The sequence below is a fragment of the Hippopotamus amphibius genome, chromosome 9, assembly GCF_030028045.1.
Source record: "Hippopotamus amphibius kiboko isolate mHipAmp2 chromosome 9, mHipAmp2.hap2, whole genome shotgun sequence".
Lineage (NCBI taxonomy): Eukaryota > Metazoa > Chordata > Mammalia > Artiodactyla > Hippopotamidae > Hippopotamus > Hippopotamus amphibius.
The window spans coordinates 96,422,267-96,436,495 of NC_080194.1; the positions used below are offsets into that span (position 1 = coordinate 96,422,267).

At 45.0% G+C, this 14,229-nt stretch overlaps 1 protein-coding gene across 6 annotated transcripts in view; it reads right to left on the reverse strand.

The window, feature by feature from the left end:
- NCAM1 (neural cell adhesion molecule 1) overlaps positions 1–14,229 on the reverse strand; it is a 310,065-nt gene that overhangs the window by 47,200 nt on the left and 248,636 nt on the right. For all 6 annotated transcript variants that reach the window (XM_057749795.1, XM_057749796.1, XM_057749799.1 and 3 more), the window contains exons 5-8: positions 13,734–13,871; positions 12,553–12,670; positions 11,951–12,117; positions 5,703–5,845 (exon numbers count right to left, since the gene is read on the reverse strand). In XM_057749795.1, coding sequence (XP_057605778.1) covers positions 5,703–5,845; positions 11,951–12,117; positions 12,553–12,670; positions 13,734–13,871 — 566 coding nt within the window. The remainder of the gene's footprint in view (positions 1–5,702; positions 5,846–11,950; positions 12,118–12,552; positions 12,671–13,733; positions 13,872–14,229) is intronic.

Consider the following 14,229-nt stretch of genomic DNA (forward strand, 5'->3'; position numbering starts at 1 on the left):
TAGGTGTTCTTCTTTGGATTTTATTGGACAGCTTATCACAAATATACTATTTTGTGCTCATGCATTTTGTAACTCTTTGCATGCACTCTATTAAAAATGAAATTTTACTTTTAAAAAAGGAACAAAGAAAGGAGCAGAGAGTGAGAAGTATGCCCTTAAGACTATGGGTCAGGAAGCTTTGAGGGTACCGGGCTCTGAGTGCTATGGTAAGTTCCAGATGGTTCTTAAAGGCAGAGGGATGCCCAGATGACCTGCAGGCCTAAGCATGCACCATCTTCATCAAAGATGGCATTCACAAAGGAGTGAGCCAACTCAGGAACACAGGGGGTTTAGGTATTTTCCTACCCACATCAGGATTTCTATTTATCAAGCACTGGGGAATCTACTCTGCTTACAGTTTTTCTCATTTCTTGCTGGGAGTCACATCATATGTGCGGTGTTCTTTTTATTAGATGGCAGGACTACCTGATTGTCCCTGATGTTCAAATGGAAAAAGGATAGAAAAGACACCAGAGACACAGCAATGCAATCCTGGGAAGGCAAATGAGTTAGCAAACATTAATGAGTCCACTAAATGCAAGGAGCTTTTGTGAGAAATGAGGATGGAGATGTTGGATTATGTCACGTGATGTTGGCGTAAAGAAGAAAGAACAGAGGAACATGCATAGACCAAAGTAACAGTGGGCCAACATGTCAAATGTGGTTTCCATTTCCACATCACTTAGAAGCTTGTCTGTCACATGCCAGGGCTGCGTGAATCAAGACTATTTTCAGGGACTCCATCATATGGAGTTATTTTTCAGATCTGATTCTTCCTCTGTCTCTCCCAAATCACTATGGTTTTGTGGCTTTTAGAATAAGTAGGTGCTAGTAACATGATGCTTCTTACTTTGACCTTCTACCTTTGTGCCTGGTGGGATGATAGGATATATCTTGACGCTGATAATTTGATGAAGGTGTGTAACCCACTCTAAGACAACCTGATATGCAAATATACATGCTTAAAACATAAATTAGGATATGATTAGCAAAGCTCCAAAAATTTAGTTCCAGTTTCTTTTAATATTTGCATGTTTTATGATTTTGCACGCCAGTCTGTAGGAATATGTATAAAAACTAAAGTGAAGTGAAGTGATAGACACTTATCCTGAGTATTCCCTGTTATACTTCTGCCCATAACCTGGATAAACCAGACTTCAGTCGCTCAATGCAGGCACCTTTCCCAGCGTTTAAGAGTGGGCACCTGGTTTGTAATGAGTGAGGAGTTCTTCCTGGAGAAAAAAAAACTCCAGGTTCCAAGGAATCCAGAATTTCAAAAGGTTTCTCTTTTTTATGAGCTACACTGTCAACTGAAGATTCAAGGCTCATGAAATGCCTTTCACTTATTTCTATCTCCTCTGATCTCAACTCTTTTCTCCTCTCCTTCAGCTTAGACATGAAAGCTTCTTTCTTTCCCAGTCTATTCAAAGGCATTGATGTGTTCAAATGAGCACACAATGGACTTGTTCTGCCAGGGAGAGAGTATGCAAATCACCACCCAGGGGTCTCACTCAGTATGTAAATGGTACCTGGAATTTAGTGCCACTCACTGTGGGTCTTTAAAATACCTGGCGATCCTTAAAATAAGTCTAGACAGGATGAGTAATAAAATGATGAGGATGCACCAACTTCCTTTGTATCTGCAGTATCACAATGACCTCCGTACACATCGATCAAGCTGACCCACTATGATATTCAAGATTTTTTTGTCAACCTATTAGCGACTGCTAAGAAGTGGATTGACTTTCAGATAGATGATCTCCTCTAATGATCTTAGTGACCCAAACTTAGCCTAGCTATTATCAGCTGTTGAGTAAAACCAACTCAACTAGCTGAAGACTCATGGATTGATTATAATCAATCTTAAATGAGTGACTGGACTAAGCCTAGAGACATTATCAAAGATAGCGTGTGACTTTTGGACTCATTGTACTGTGTTTTTTTTTCCATTTTTTTTTTAAATGAATAACATCAGTATTCCATTAGAAAGTCACCACAAGTCTATGGTTGAAAGTCTTTCCTCCTCTCCCCTCTTAAAAAGGATTAATATTACTAGACTCATCTAAAGCAGTGAAGCAAAAGACCAAGCTGCTTTAATCAGCTTCTGTTGTCACTAACTTTATTAAAGGAAGCATTGAGCCTTCCAGGAAGCCATCAGAATCATTAGAGAGCAGCATGGCATTGAGTGCTCTACCTTCTGAGCCACTCACCCCAGGGAAGCCCCGGTGGCATCCTAAGGGCTCTGTACTTGTCCTTGTCTCAGTCAACATTTTTATCAGTGATTCGGACAAAGGTATTTCAAATAAGCATTCATACAAGGTTGGAAGCAACAGCTAATACAGATGCTAGATGGCAGTTGCATGGGGAAAGCTGAATTGCCTGTGCTTGGGTCTTGTGCTTAGGGCACCACTGACTGCTAGACTCCGTGACTTTTAACACACATAAATAAAACAGGGGACCCCACATTGGTTGAAACGCCCTGGACCCAAAGACCTCTAAAGACAGTTCTGGTGAAAGTCAGTCCTGACTGGTCAGAAGGATGGACTAAAATGGTCATTCTCAAGCCAAGGAGCATTTCCATACGTGATGTTTTTGGTAATGACAGTGATTAGAGGTGGTTACTAACATTTAAAGGGAAGGGACCAGTGATGCTAAGTATCTTGCAGTGCACAGGACAGTCCCAGTGAAGAAAGGGCCTTCCTAAACTGTCATTATGATCGCCATTGAGAAATACTGCAACAAACAGCACATAATTTTAATAGAAATAAATATAAAATTCTACATTATTGGTTAAGCAATCAATTGCATAAAGAGAAGATAGGGGGTATGTGGTTTAAACGCAGTTCATGCCAAAAAGAGCTGGGCATTTTAGTTGACCACAAGCTCAACAGGAGAAAACAGAAGGAGGAAACTGCTAAAGGGCTAATGTGATGCTGATTGCACGTCAGTGTCCAGACCAAGGGAGCAATAAGCCAGCAAGTCTGCATCAGCTACACTGGGCACCGCAAACTTAGAGGGGATGCCAGGGAAGTGACGCTTTCTAGTACAGGGAGACTAGAAAGGTGAAGCGTGTGGAAACCATAAGATAAGAGCAACAGTGAAAATAACCGGACGTGCTCCAGGGCAGAAGGCTGACTGAAGGTAAACCGAGAGCCCATTAATAGCGCTCACACAAAGGACGGCGTGGCAGGGGCTGGAGGGTTGAGAAGCGGCCGGGGCAAGGAAGCAGGCCCTCTTGACCATCACTGTTGGCCACCTGCCTGCAGAGGACTTACACTGTCACCCTTCAAGCAGGGGCTGAATGACGTTTTGGCAGTGAGACTAGATAACCTCCAAAGGAGCCTTCCTTCCAGCCTTCTATGATTCTGGCAGGTTACGTGAACTACCACTCAGGAGGCTTCTTTCCCTTCCTGGTAGATACACTCATCTGTTCTTACTGCTCAGTGCATAGTCTTGACTTTAAAAGGAAAACTGTTTTCTTCCACTCCTATAATTCTGTGACTCTAATAATCTTGATACCTAATCATCAATCTACATATAAGGCAACTTCAGATGGAGGAGAAAATGAGGAGCACTGTTTGGAGTACAACTGGCTCACAAATAGGCCATTTTTGTTTTCTTAATTTTTAGCCATCCCCACTGTAAGACAACTATCATGTCTCTAATGTCAATATATAATTAATAGAAATGGCAACTTTTCTGTACAGTATGTCGTTTTTTCATTTAGGCAAATATGCTGTTCTGGGGTCACATCACTGGGAGATTTGGGAGACTTGTCCTAACATTGATTTACTCATGTTCCAGTAATGTCACCTGAAGCCGGTCCATAGGAAAAGAAAGCACAACACAACCTATGTGGCTGGGCTTAAATAATTCTCTCAGATTGAGATTAATAATCTACATTGATAACTGAATTATACAAAGCCTACTTGGCTTGAGACAGTGTCTGCTGGACACCTCTTGTTTTAATATTTAAGAACTACGAGGTGCCTGGTTTTTTGTTCTCATTCTATAAAAACGAATTCACAGATACAAGCCAGAAGTGCCCACATATTAAAGGACCTGAGGTAGGCACAAATCTTAACAACCCTTCTGGTCTAGCTTGGCTGTTGAGCTATTCCTAGAAAAGATATAGAACTTAAAACCAATCATTCATCTGGGGTGGAGGTTATTTCTGTCCTTCGCTGTAGGTCAAGATATACACTGGGCATTGTGGACAAATCTACTCTCAAGCAAGATGAAGAAAAATATGCTAAGTGGCAGCCCTGTGGTTTAAGCCCTGAAATGTACATTCAATCCACGTAACACACACGATGGGAGCTAAAATTTGAGCTGAGGGTTTAATTCCATGTTGATAAAGAAAGAATCCAAGTAAACACCACATTACTTAATTCAGTTGGTTTTCACAATATCGAACAGCATATGCAAGTTTCAAAAATACTTAGCAGTTCCTCAGTTGAGTTTTTGGTAAGTCGAATTCAACTCTGGAGGTAAAGCTTGCAAAAATTAATGGGTTTTTTTGGAACAGCAATTTCTGTTCCTCTTGATTTAGTTTTGTTTTCTATTAGTAGGAGAGAAATCAGTTCCTCAAATGCAAATCCCAAATTTGGCTCTGAAATTTCACACTATCCCTTTTTAGCTTTATTTGAGTCTACCCTCTCTAGGGATTTCCTTTAGGCGGGCAGAAGAGTGAAGATCTATCTTCTTTGACATTCTGGTCAATCAGCAATCCATTACAAATGTTCTTTAAGGCTAAGGCCATTATTCCTGAATAGGTGACAAAGCTTTTGGCCAACTAAAGTGAAGCCCATTACTACAGGATATATCAGATGAGATTGGAGAGGTGCCATAAGAGGGTTTAAGGTGCTTTAAAACCAAGCTTCTTCCTCCTCCTGTCTTTTGGCCCACTCAACGGCAAAAGGCTGCCTGATGTGGGGTTACCTCAATTTTTATATGTTGTCAATAATAAAGACAGCTTTCCGGTGGCCTATAAATCCATGTGCTTGAAAGCTAAATCTTCCCAGCCATTTAAATTTGCCAGGAAAGTTGTTGTAACGTGCGTCACCTCTCAATGAATATATTGTACAACCTGGAGTAATCATCACCACGTAGAAACTGCTAATTATTTTTGCCTTTAGAACAAAGTGATATCCAAATGTGGCCGAGAATACAGGCAGACACAAAGGCAACCAAGCTTTTGTGCATATAGTGCATGTAGCGCATGAAGAAACAAGTCACAAGGAAACAAATTAATAGGCTCATTCTGATCCCTATTAGTTCTGGGAGACATTTCCTTGGGTGCCCCTGAGATGATGCTAATATCACCCAGTGCACTGGGATCTCCACTTTCCCTGTTCCTCCCAGCTCCATAACCTGGGTTTGAGAATCACTCCCCTTTCTGCCTGCAACATCTAACATAACCATACCCACTAACACCTCACCCCTGCAAATCCATGCAAGAAACTGTGCCCCTTCCATCGCAAAGGGATGCTGAGCAGGCCGCAGCCAGGGCAGGCGGGAGGAGGGGGGCTACAGGACCTGGCTGCAGCCTCTGGTGACCACACCCCATTTTCTGGTTCACCGAAGAGGACTGGGCACGGGGCAGACTCAATCCATGTCGAGTCTGCGTTCCATGGCCCTGAAACTCTTGGGCGACGTTATACCTTTTCTTCGCTGCTGATGTTTCGGGTGGACGTTCTCCAGGTGATTGAGGGAATGGGGTCTCCTGAGGCCTCACAGGTAAGAGTGACCTGTTCCTCTAGTTCCATGGCCGTCTGGTTCTCTACGTAGGTGATTTTGGGTTTTGCTGAAAAGACAGAACACTTCTATGAGTTGATTATTTTTAGCTTTCCAGGTTTGAATTATAAATGCAGCCATCCAACAAAGGTTATCAACTTATTAAGCATAAGGCCCTATTCTAGGTGTTGCACGAGATAGCAAGCTGACCCCCCCGGGAGCTTACAACGGAGCAGGCATATGATGACACCAAAGAGAGAGTGATAACACCATGTCCTGTATGAGGAGAGAGCTGAGGGCAGTGGTGCAGGAGGGCTGGGCAGAGGAAGAGCTCTCCTCCAGCTGTGTCTTCACGAGGAGACAGCTTTGGGGCTGGGTTGTGAGATTCTCAGTAGGTAGAACTTTGGGTGGAGGTGGAATAATTCCAAGTGTAGAAAGCCGGGTAAAGCAAAGCAAAGAAGCAAGAATGTGTGAAGAGGAGGTGGGGAAGAGAGCAGTGTGTCAGGGTCCGCGGGTCTGTGCCTCAGCGCAGTGGGAGACCATGCTAGACCCAGGCACAGGGCATCTTGATCACCCGGTTACGACTCTTGCTTGAATTTTATCCTGTGCCTGATGGAGGCCCACTGACAGTGTTTGGTCAGAGGAATGAAAGGCTCATTTGTATTAAAGGAAGGTTAATCTAGGAAAAACTGAAAATGGGGAAACCAACCAGGAAGCCCTGGCATCGCCCCAGATGTGACATAATATGATCCTGAACATCCTCTTGGAGGGAACAGAGAAGAAAGGGCAGCTTCACGAGAGATGCTGAAGGAAAGCTTTACCGGAATTGGAAGTGAACAGAGGGCAAGCAGAGATGGGAGGAATCCAAAGAAGGGATTAGGAGTCCAAATGACTCTGAGATTCTTAATACCCAGGACGGTTGTGTTAGCATTGACTCAAGTAAGGAAAGGTGGCGGCTGACTTGTTGGGGGCTGGGGAGTAGGCTGGGGATGGGAAAGAAGATGAGTTGAGGTGAGTTCATTTTCCAAATGTTTTGGGTAATGCAAGAAAGCACAAGCATTTGAAAGCTGAGTTTAAATGTTAAAACATTACAGAAAATTGAATTTTCCCAATTTAAAACAATTATACTCTGAAATCGCTAAACCTTCCATCGACGAGAAAAGATAACACTGAACAAATGTAACTTATTTCACTAATAGAGAAAAAGGCAAGGCTAGATAAATAAACAAACAATAAATTAGAATTATGGATCATTTTTGAAAGCACTGCATTTCCTTTATATTCAAATAGATGGTTATAAAGGCTACCCTGTGTAAGTCTTTAGATCAAGGCAAAATATATTCCTGTTAAAAACATTACTAACAATGGCTAATTTTGTATGATCTACAGAGGCTGCTGGAAGGAAGGCAAGCTTCTCGCTGGTAACTTATTTCCTTCTGCACCCCAGAAGCAATACTATTGGTGGAACTAACTGAAGGCTTAAAATAATGCCTTGGAAATAGGAGACCAATATAATTTATTATCTAAACTGGGGCATTCTTGAGAGTGAAAGGCATGCTCTAAAGAGTTACTCTGGGACAATGGGCTTCACTGAGCAGAACGGGGCAGACGCAGGGTCATCCTACTTATGAAAGATTCCCTCCTTCTGAACACCAGCATCTGGAAGACTCTCTCCAGGTTTTATCTGCAGATGGTATCTGCACCATCTTAATGAACCTCTGTGGTCAGCCCTTGACTTCGGCTGCCTGTTCTGTTTTCCACCTGCCGCCACGAGATGCAATGCCTTAGACTGTTCCATTGCACCTCTCCCCATGGACCCTCTGGGGAGCACTGCCATCCTTGTGAATTTTCTAAGCACATTTGCTCCCCTCATGCAGCACATCCACGGCTCTGCACCCAGCCACCGAGGGCCAGACTTGTCTACTCTCACTCTAGCCCAGGCTCCTGTAAGCCCAAGGAGGGCTCCAGGGCCCCTGCTTCCCTGCAGTGAGATGTTGGGCTGATCAGGTACCCCCTCTTCAGGCACCTGTTTGTTTTTTTGCTGTAACTCACAAGGGCTTCTGTGGTCCTAAGGGGTCAGTTAAGCAAAACTTCTGCCCACTGGTGAACTTGCCTCAGCACACAGCAGCATGAGACCTCAAGAGCATTCATACGAGCATAAAATGAATCTGTGTAGACAAAAATACTTCAGAGGGGCCCATGGGGAGAGGAGCAATGGAAATTCACTGCCAAGTTTAAAGGAAGGTAGGATGCTCTTAGTAAAAAGAGCTTCTGGCTGATAACTAGGGTGGTGCATGCTAGAACATGTCCCTTTCTTAGGAAAAAATGGTATCACAGGATAATTACAATAGTCTCTAATTTAGATATGCCCTAACACATTAATTGCCAGCCCTTCTAGAAGCCACAGTTCTGAGCACTTCTTTACTATCTAAGCTACAGGCTTCTTTCCTCTTCTACCTCATTGCTGTAACTCTGCTGCTTCTGGGGAACCTACCCCATTTCTCTCCTAACGCTGGTCCCTAATGGCAAGCCAGAAGGCAAAGGAGAGGGAAAAGGGGCTGAAGAAAGATGAAGTCCCAGCTAGCTAGCCTGTCCCCACCTGGCTCCCAGGCCCTAGTACCAGACTCCAAAACCCATGGGGGAGGCCAGAAGGAGGAGGAGAGAAAGGAGGTCAAGAATGTGAAGTGAAGAGAGAAAGGAGGGTGTAAATGGGGTACCAGGTTACTCCAAGGAGGCCATGTGAACGCTCCTCGGGATGTTACAGAGGAGGATGGGGCCTGGAAGATGGGGCATCTGTGATCCTCTTACCTGTCTCTGCAGGAGTCGGCCCACACCTCCTTGTTTGCTCTGCTGGGCTGCCTAATGAACATCTTCCCAGCTGCAGTCTTGGGAAAGAACTGTGGTAGTGCAGTGTGTGTGTGAGTGTGAGTGTGCATGTGAGAGTGTGTGTGAGAGTGTGTGTGAAAGTGCATGAGTGTGTGTGTGCATGATTGAGTGTGTGGGGGTGTGAGAGTGTGTAAGTGTGTGTGAGAGTGTGTAAGTATGTGGGACTGTAAGTGAGAGTGTGTATGTGGGAGTGTGAGTGTTTGAGTATGTGAGTGTGTGAGAGTGTGTAAGAATGTGTGAGAGTGTGTGTGAGTGTGAGAGTGTGTGTGTGAGTATGTGATATAGCAGGGAATCCGTGGTAAGGAGCAAAGGTGGAGAGACACATCCCTCCTTCCCCCAGCTCCTGCATCCTACTTTCCCTGCCTCCTTCCCTCCCCCGCTGGACTTACCCACCCTCTTCACCCCAGCACAGCTCCGCATGGCTCTTGACACTAAGCACTCCTTCCTGGGGTAGCCATTGCCACCGGGGAGGCTTGGAACAGAAGCCAAGATCTGTTTTTGACCAGCCAAGTTAGAACTGAGTACTTCCATAGAGAAACCACGTAACCCACGGAGGTAAAGGCAGAGTCCATGAATCACTAGTCATGCCATATGGAATTGGGACATAATATTGCTCAACTGGGTTTCACGGAGCAATGACCACCATGGTTAGCCCAGGGAATGGACATGAAAGCTTGGGTTTGCGTCCTGGCTCCTTGGGTAGGACACCTAGTCTCTCTGTGCTCAGTTTCCTCACTTGCAAAATGGGGATAAAAATTACATCTACTTCATAGGATTGTGATGAGGTTCAAAGAGCTCATATATGGAGAGTACTTCATGTAGTGCTGGGCACATACGTGCTCACTTTGTGTTGGGTATTATTATTATTATTTTACGGGGCTGATACCTAAAAGAATTTCGTAAAGACAAGTGATTACACGTCTCTAGGTTCATCTCCCTGCCACATACATTATGCTTCATTCATATAAAACTAATTACAATTCCCTCATTTATTCAAATACTGGTGCCTATTATATGCTAGGTGATGTTCTAGGCTCTGGGGGTACATCTGTGAGTACAGCAGACACAGTGCCCGTTCACAAGTTCACATTCAGCACAACATGGGCTCTTCTGGCCTTGGTGTCTGTGCAGGGTGGCCTGAAAGGCTCACCCACCCCTCCTGCATCTGGGAAACTCCTACTTGGGACAAGCATATTATCTGTGAAGACTTCTCTAACTTCTGTCACACAAGACCAGAAATCAAATCCTTTCCTATAAAACACTGTGCACATTGCTATTATGAAGTGATTATAATGGGTTGTCATTAAAAATTTCAGCACTGATTATCTACGTTAGCTTGTGAACCCACTGATGAGAACACAGTGCATGTTATTCATCTCTGTAACCTTGGCAGTGGCTGGGCCCACAGCAGGTACTCAAATGTGGTTGACTGACACCATCTATTATAATTTATAGGCTTATATGTTTATGTCCCTTTTCGGGCTTCTCAGGGTCAAAAGACCGTATCTTAATCATCTCTGTAGCCCTTCTGTCCAGCAACAAGGGTGCTCAATAAATATTTGTGAAATGAAGGAAGGCATTAACAAATGCATCTGTCTTTCATCTAGAAAAACTTACACTTAGAGTAACTGGGGTAGACCAGTTGGAATCAGAGAAAAGACTGTCAAGAATATTTTCCAAGAAGTTTAGCTTCACTTTCAAGTACGTACGGTTAATTTGGACCAAACTGATAACCTGTTTCTCTTTTTTCTTTTAAGCTCTTTATTGGAATATAATTGCTTTACACTGTTGTGCCAGTTTCCACTGTACAACAAAGTGAATCAGCTGTATTTATACATATGTCCCCATACCCCCTCCCCCCTGTGACTCCTTCCTACCCTCAGAAGATATAGGGGGAAGCTGCTGCCTAACACAGGGAGATCAACTCGATGACTGGTGATGACTTAGGGGGTGAGATAACCCGTTTCTAAACCCACCAATTAATTGTTCTTAATGAGTAAACAGGAATCGTCTGGGACAGCGGGTCCAACTGCACATAATTGCTTGATTTTCAAAGGTCTGTGTTTACAGACATCAATGAGTTCTCCTGATCAGGCCAAACAAGTGGGTCCCAGGAAGGTTCCCCAGGCACACACGCTGTTAACTGCCAGGGAGCTGCGTGCGCCGGGGCTGCCCCTGCGCTGTCTGTACTCTGACAGCACCGTCTACAGTGGACTTGCTTATCTGTGTTTTTAAAAAAGATGAGCAGACAGAGCTGAGAGCCACTAGGTTAAACATCTCTTCACCACAAATTTGTTTTTCCAAGTCAGGTCAAAATGCATTTCAGCTCTAAATGAATGGACGTCAACTGAGTTTATAGAGACGAAGTGAGTAGAGATACGGAGGTTCTTTTCATGACATTTATGACCCTGCTTCACAAAGTCCAGGGAAAGAAGAAAGGGAGATGGAGGCAGCCACTTGGTCACCAATATTTAGCAAGGGCCTATTATGGAGTCTGGTGCTGTCTGGAGTGCCAGAGATAAAGTGATGTAGAGGGCAGCTAGTGCTCTGCCATCTTGGAGTTCACATGCTTAGCGGAGGTGGGAAAAATAATCCCCTAAACCAGTATGTAAATGAGATCCGTTCAGGTACAGAGAAGGGCACTGAAGAAGAGGTCAGTGGAGGAGGCTGTGGGGACGGGTGGTGATAAGAAACCTGCACTGGCCAGAGCAGGGAGGGAAGGATTCACTGAGAAGGTGATCTGAATGATACACTGAGATCTAGATGATGGATGAGAAGAGGGCAGCTCGCAGGGCATCTGGGGAAATGATATTCCAAGCAGAAGAAGCATCTAATGTAACATCCCCGAGACAGAGGACAAGCTTAGTGTGTCAGAGGGACAGGAAGAGGGCTTCTGGGGTTGGAGAGCTTTAAATGTGGAGCACAGCGGAGGGATGATGAGGTCTGGAAGGAAGTTGGAGCTAGCTCAGATCTGGTCTCTGTCGACAGCAGGGAGTCTGGATTTTATTCTAGCTGCAACAGGAAGCCACCAGAGGACTTGAAACAGAGGAGTGGGGCTTAAGGTTACTGTGGCTACTGTGAGTGGGAGGGGCTGAAGGGGACGGATGGCAGGTGGGGAGGCCGGTTAGGAGGCTGTCTCATTGACCAGGTGAGGACCAGCATGGCTTGGACTAGGGCTAAGGTGATGGAGCTAACAAGAAGTGGGCAGAGTGGATAGGGTCTTCCTGATGAACAGTGTAGGCTAAGAGGAACTGTGGCAGAGCGGAGACCTTGACCCCACTGTCCTTACCAAAGACCTTGAGGTGGATGGAAGCATCCTGCTCGCCGGCCTTGTTCTCAGCAATGCAGACGTACTCGGCCTCGTCGTTCTTGTCCACTTTCCTGATGGTCAGCTCAGAGCTGTTGTCGCTGAAGAGGTACTTCTCGTCCTCCTCGTTCTCTATCTGCTCCCCATCCCTACAGGGCGCAGGAATGCAAAGTATACCGTGGTTTTGACTACAGAGCTGAGAGGTTTTTAATTGGTTTCCATAAAATGCAGACTGAGCCCATGAGAAAGACTGAATATTCACAGAAAGTTAAGATGCCAAATTGTACTTCCACGTGATTCCTCTCCCCAAACCTCTGATACTGCCCAAGAGATGCAAACTGCACCCCACCTTCCCCACCCCCCAAAGCCCAAAGAGGGCCTCTGGTTCTGCCCCACAAACTGAAAATGAAGGAATCCAATGCACACACAGGCCAGAGGACCTTACAGAAAAGAGTCCACTCTGCACCTGGAGCTGATGGTCCCCAGCTGTCCGCCCCGTGCCCTTGAAACGCCAGCACAGAGCAGGCCCTGCGAGGGCTCCTTCTCCGCTGGTTGGTGATAAAAGGCGCGAGCCAGTTTCTTACTTTGTCCAGCTCATGGTGGGCTCTGGGAAGCCTTTGGCGTCGCACACCAGGGTGACGGACTGGCCGAGGTTGGCGGTGGCATTCACTATGCTCTGTCTGGCCTGGACAGTGGGTGGCACTGAAGGAAAGAAGGACTGTCAGGGGTGGCTGGGAAAACTTGGAAGAACCGGCTGGTCTGGAGAAGAGGCACTTCCGGGGACCCCAGGTCAGATTGGTCAAGCGTTGTGAGCAGCTGCAGAGTTAGTGTAAGGGATCTAAATTCAGGTGTGCACTGAATAATTACTGTAAACTGGACCAATAATTCACCCACAAACATACTTCAGTGTTTTTCAACAATATATACTATTGTTATATGTATAACAATAGATAATAATATTGCTTTTAATAATATAGATTTAGAAGCTATATTAATATGTTTTATTCATTTTAAAATGGTGTCCAATTTATCGTAGCTATTTGTCATTATATACAGAATGCATACCAATCTTACAACTACCATGATTGGCAGAACTTGACTTTCAAAAGGGGGCTCTTGATGCTGGAAAAAGTTCAAAACTCCTGCTCCTAGTGATTAAATGGTTAATACCAATTTGAAATGCACCAGCTCACCAAAGAGTGACATTTCTCTGGGAGTGTCATAAACACAAACTGTTTTTCACCAAAGGAATGAGAGGGGGAGAGTTTGGCAAAAAATATATATCAACATCTGAAACAATTCAACCACGATTTACTTCTTTTCTTAGTACCGACATTATAATTTCCTGTAAACATCTTGTAAATGTCAGATTGATTCCACGGGTGTGTTTATTTGACATTGCAAATTAAGATTAATAAGCCCATGGACTATGATTTTGACTATTCCGAGGCCTGAATTGATTATAATATTTTCTTCGAACACTGAACCAGGGGACTAGCGTCACAAATACGGTGACGTCAAGGACGGTGAAGGATGAATAAGCATTTGTTAGGAAGCACGGGGCAAGTTTCCAGTGTTGCGAGATAAGGAAGGACATTCCAGAAGTGCACGAAAAGTCCCCATAGTTAAGGGGACTTAAACAAACAAGCAGACAAACAAAAAAACGACGCAGAGGTTGGGGGGTGGGATGGGGGAAGGGGTGAACCCAGCTGACACAGACGACCCAAGGTTGTAGCCGTGGAGAAAGCAGAACGGATCTTCTCACCATTCACAATGACCTGAATGTCCTTGAAGTTGATCTCCCCGCGTGCCAGAATCCTGCCCTCACAGCGATAAGTGCCCTCATCTGTTTTCTTGATGTCCCGGATCTGGAGGTAGTTGTTGGCCAGGACTATGAACCGGACTAGAAGGGACAGAGGCAGGTTCATCCAAGGGTCAGTCAGGTATCTGCAGGCAGGTCGCTGAGCCTTTCCTTGTTCCTCCCTTCAGTCTTACAGGGGTGGGGGTGAGGGGAGGGCTGGGGAGGGGAGGGGCTCTAAACTGAAATAAGAAAATGTGTCCCCGGCTCCAATATAGAGCCAAAAGCAAAAGCCTACTGGAAATTTGTCTTTTTCTCTGGAGAGAAAGTCAAGTGCCTGAATATACAAGCTATAGACATGCAACCGCTGACCTGGAAACGACATGCGGTTCTGGGACACTGGAATCTGAGTTTGGGCTGGAATGCCTCAGAAGCTGGTTCACTGGCCCAGGGGAAAGGGCAG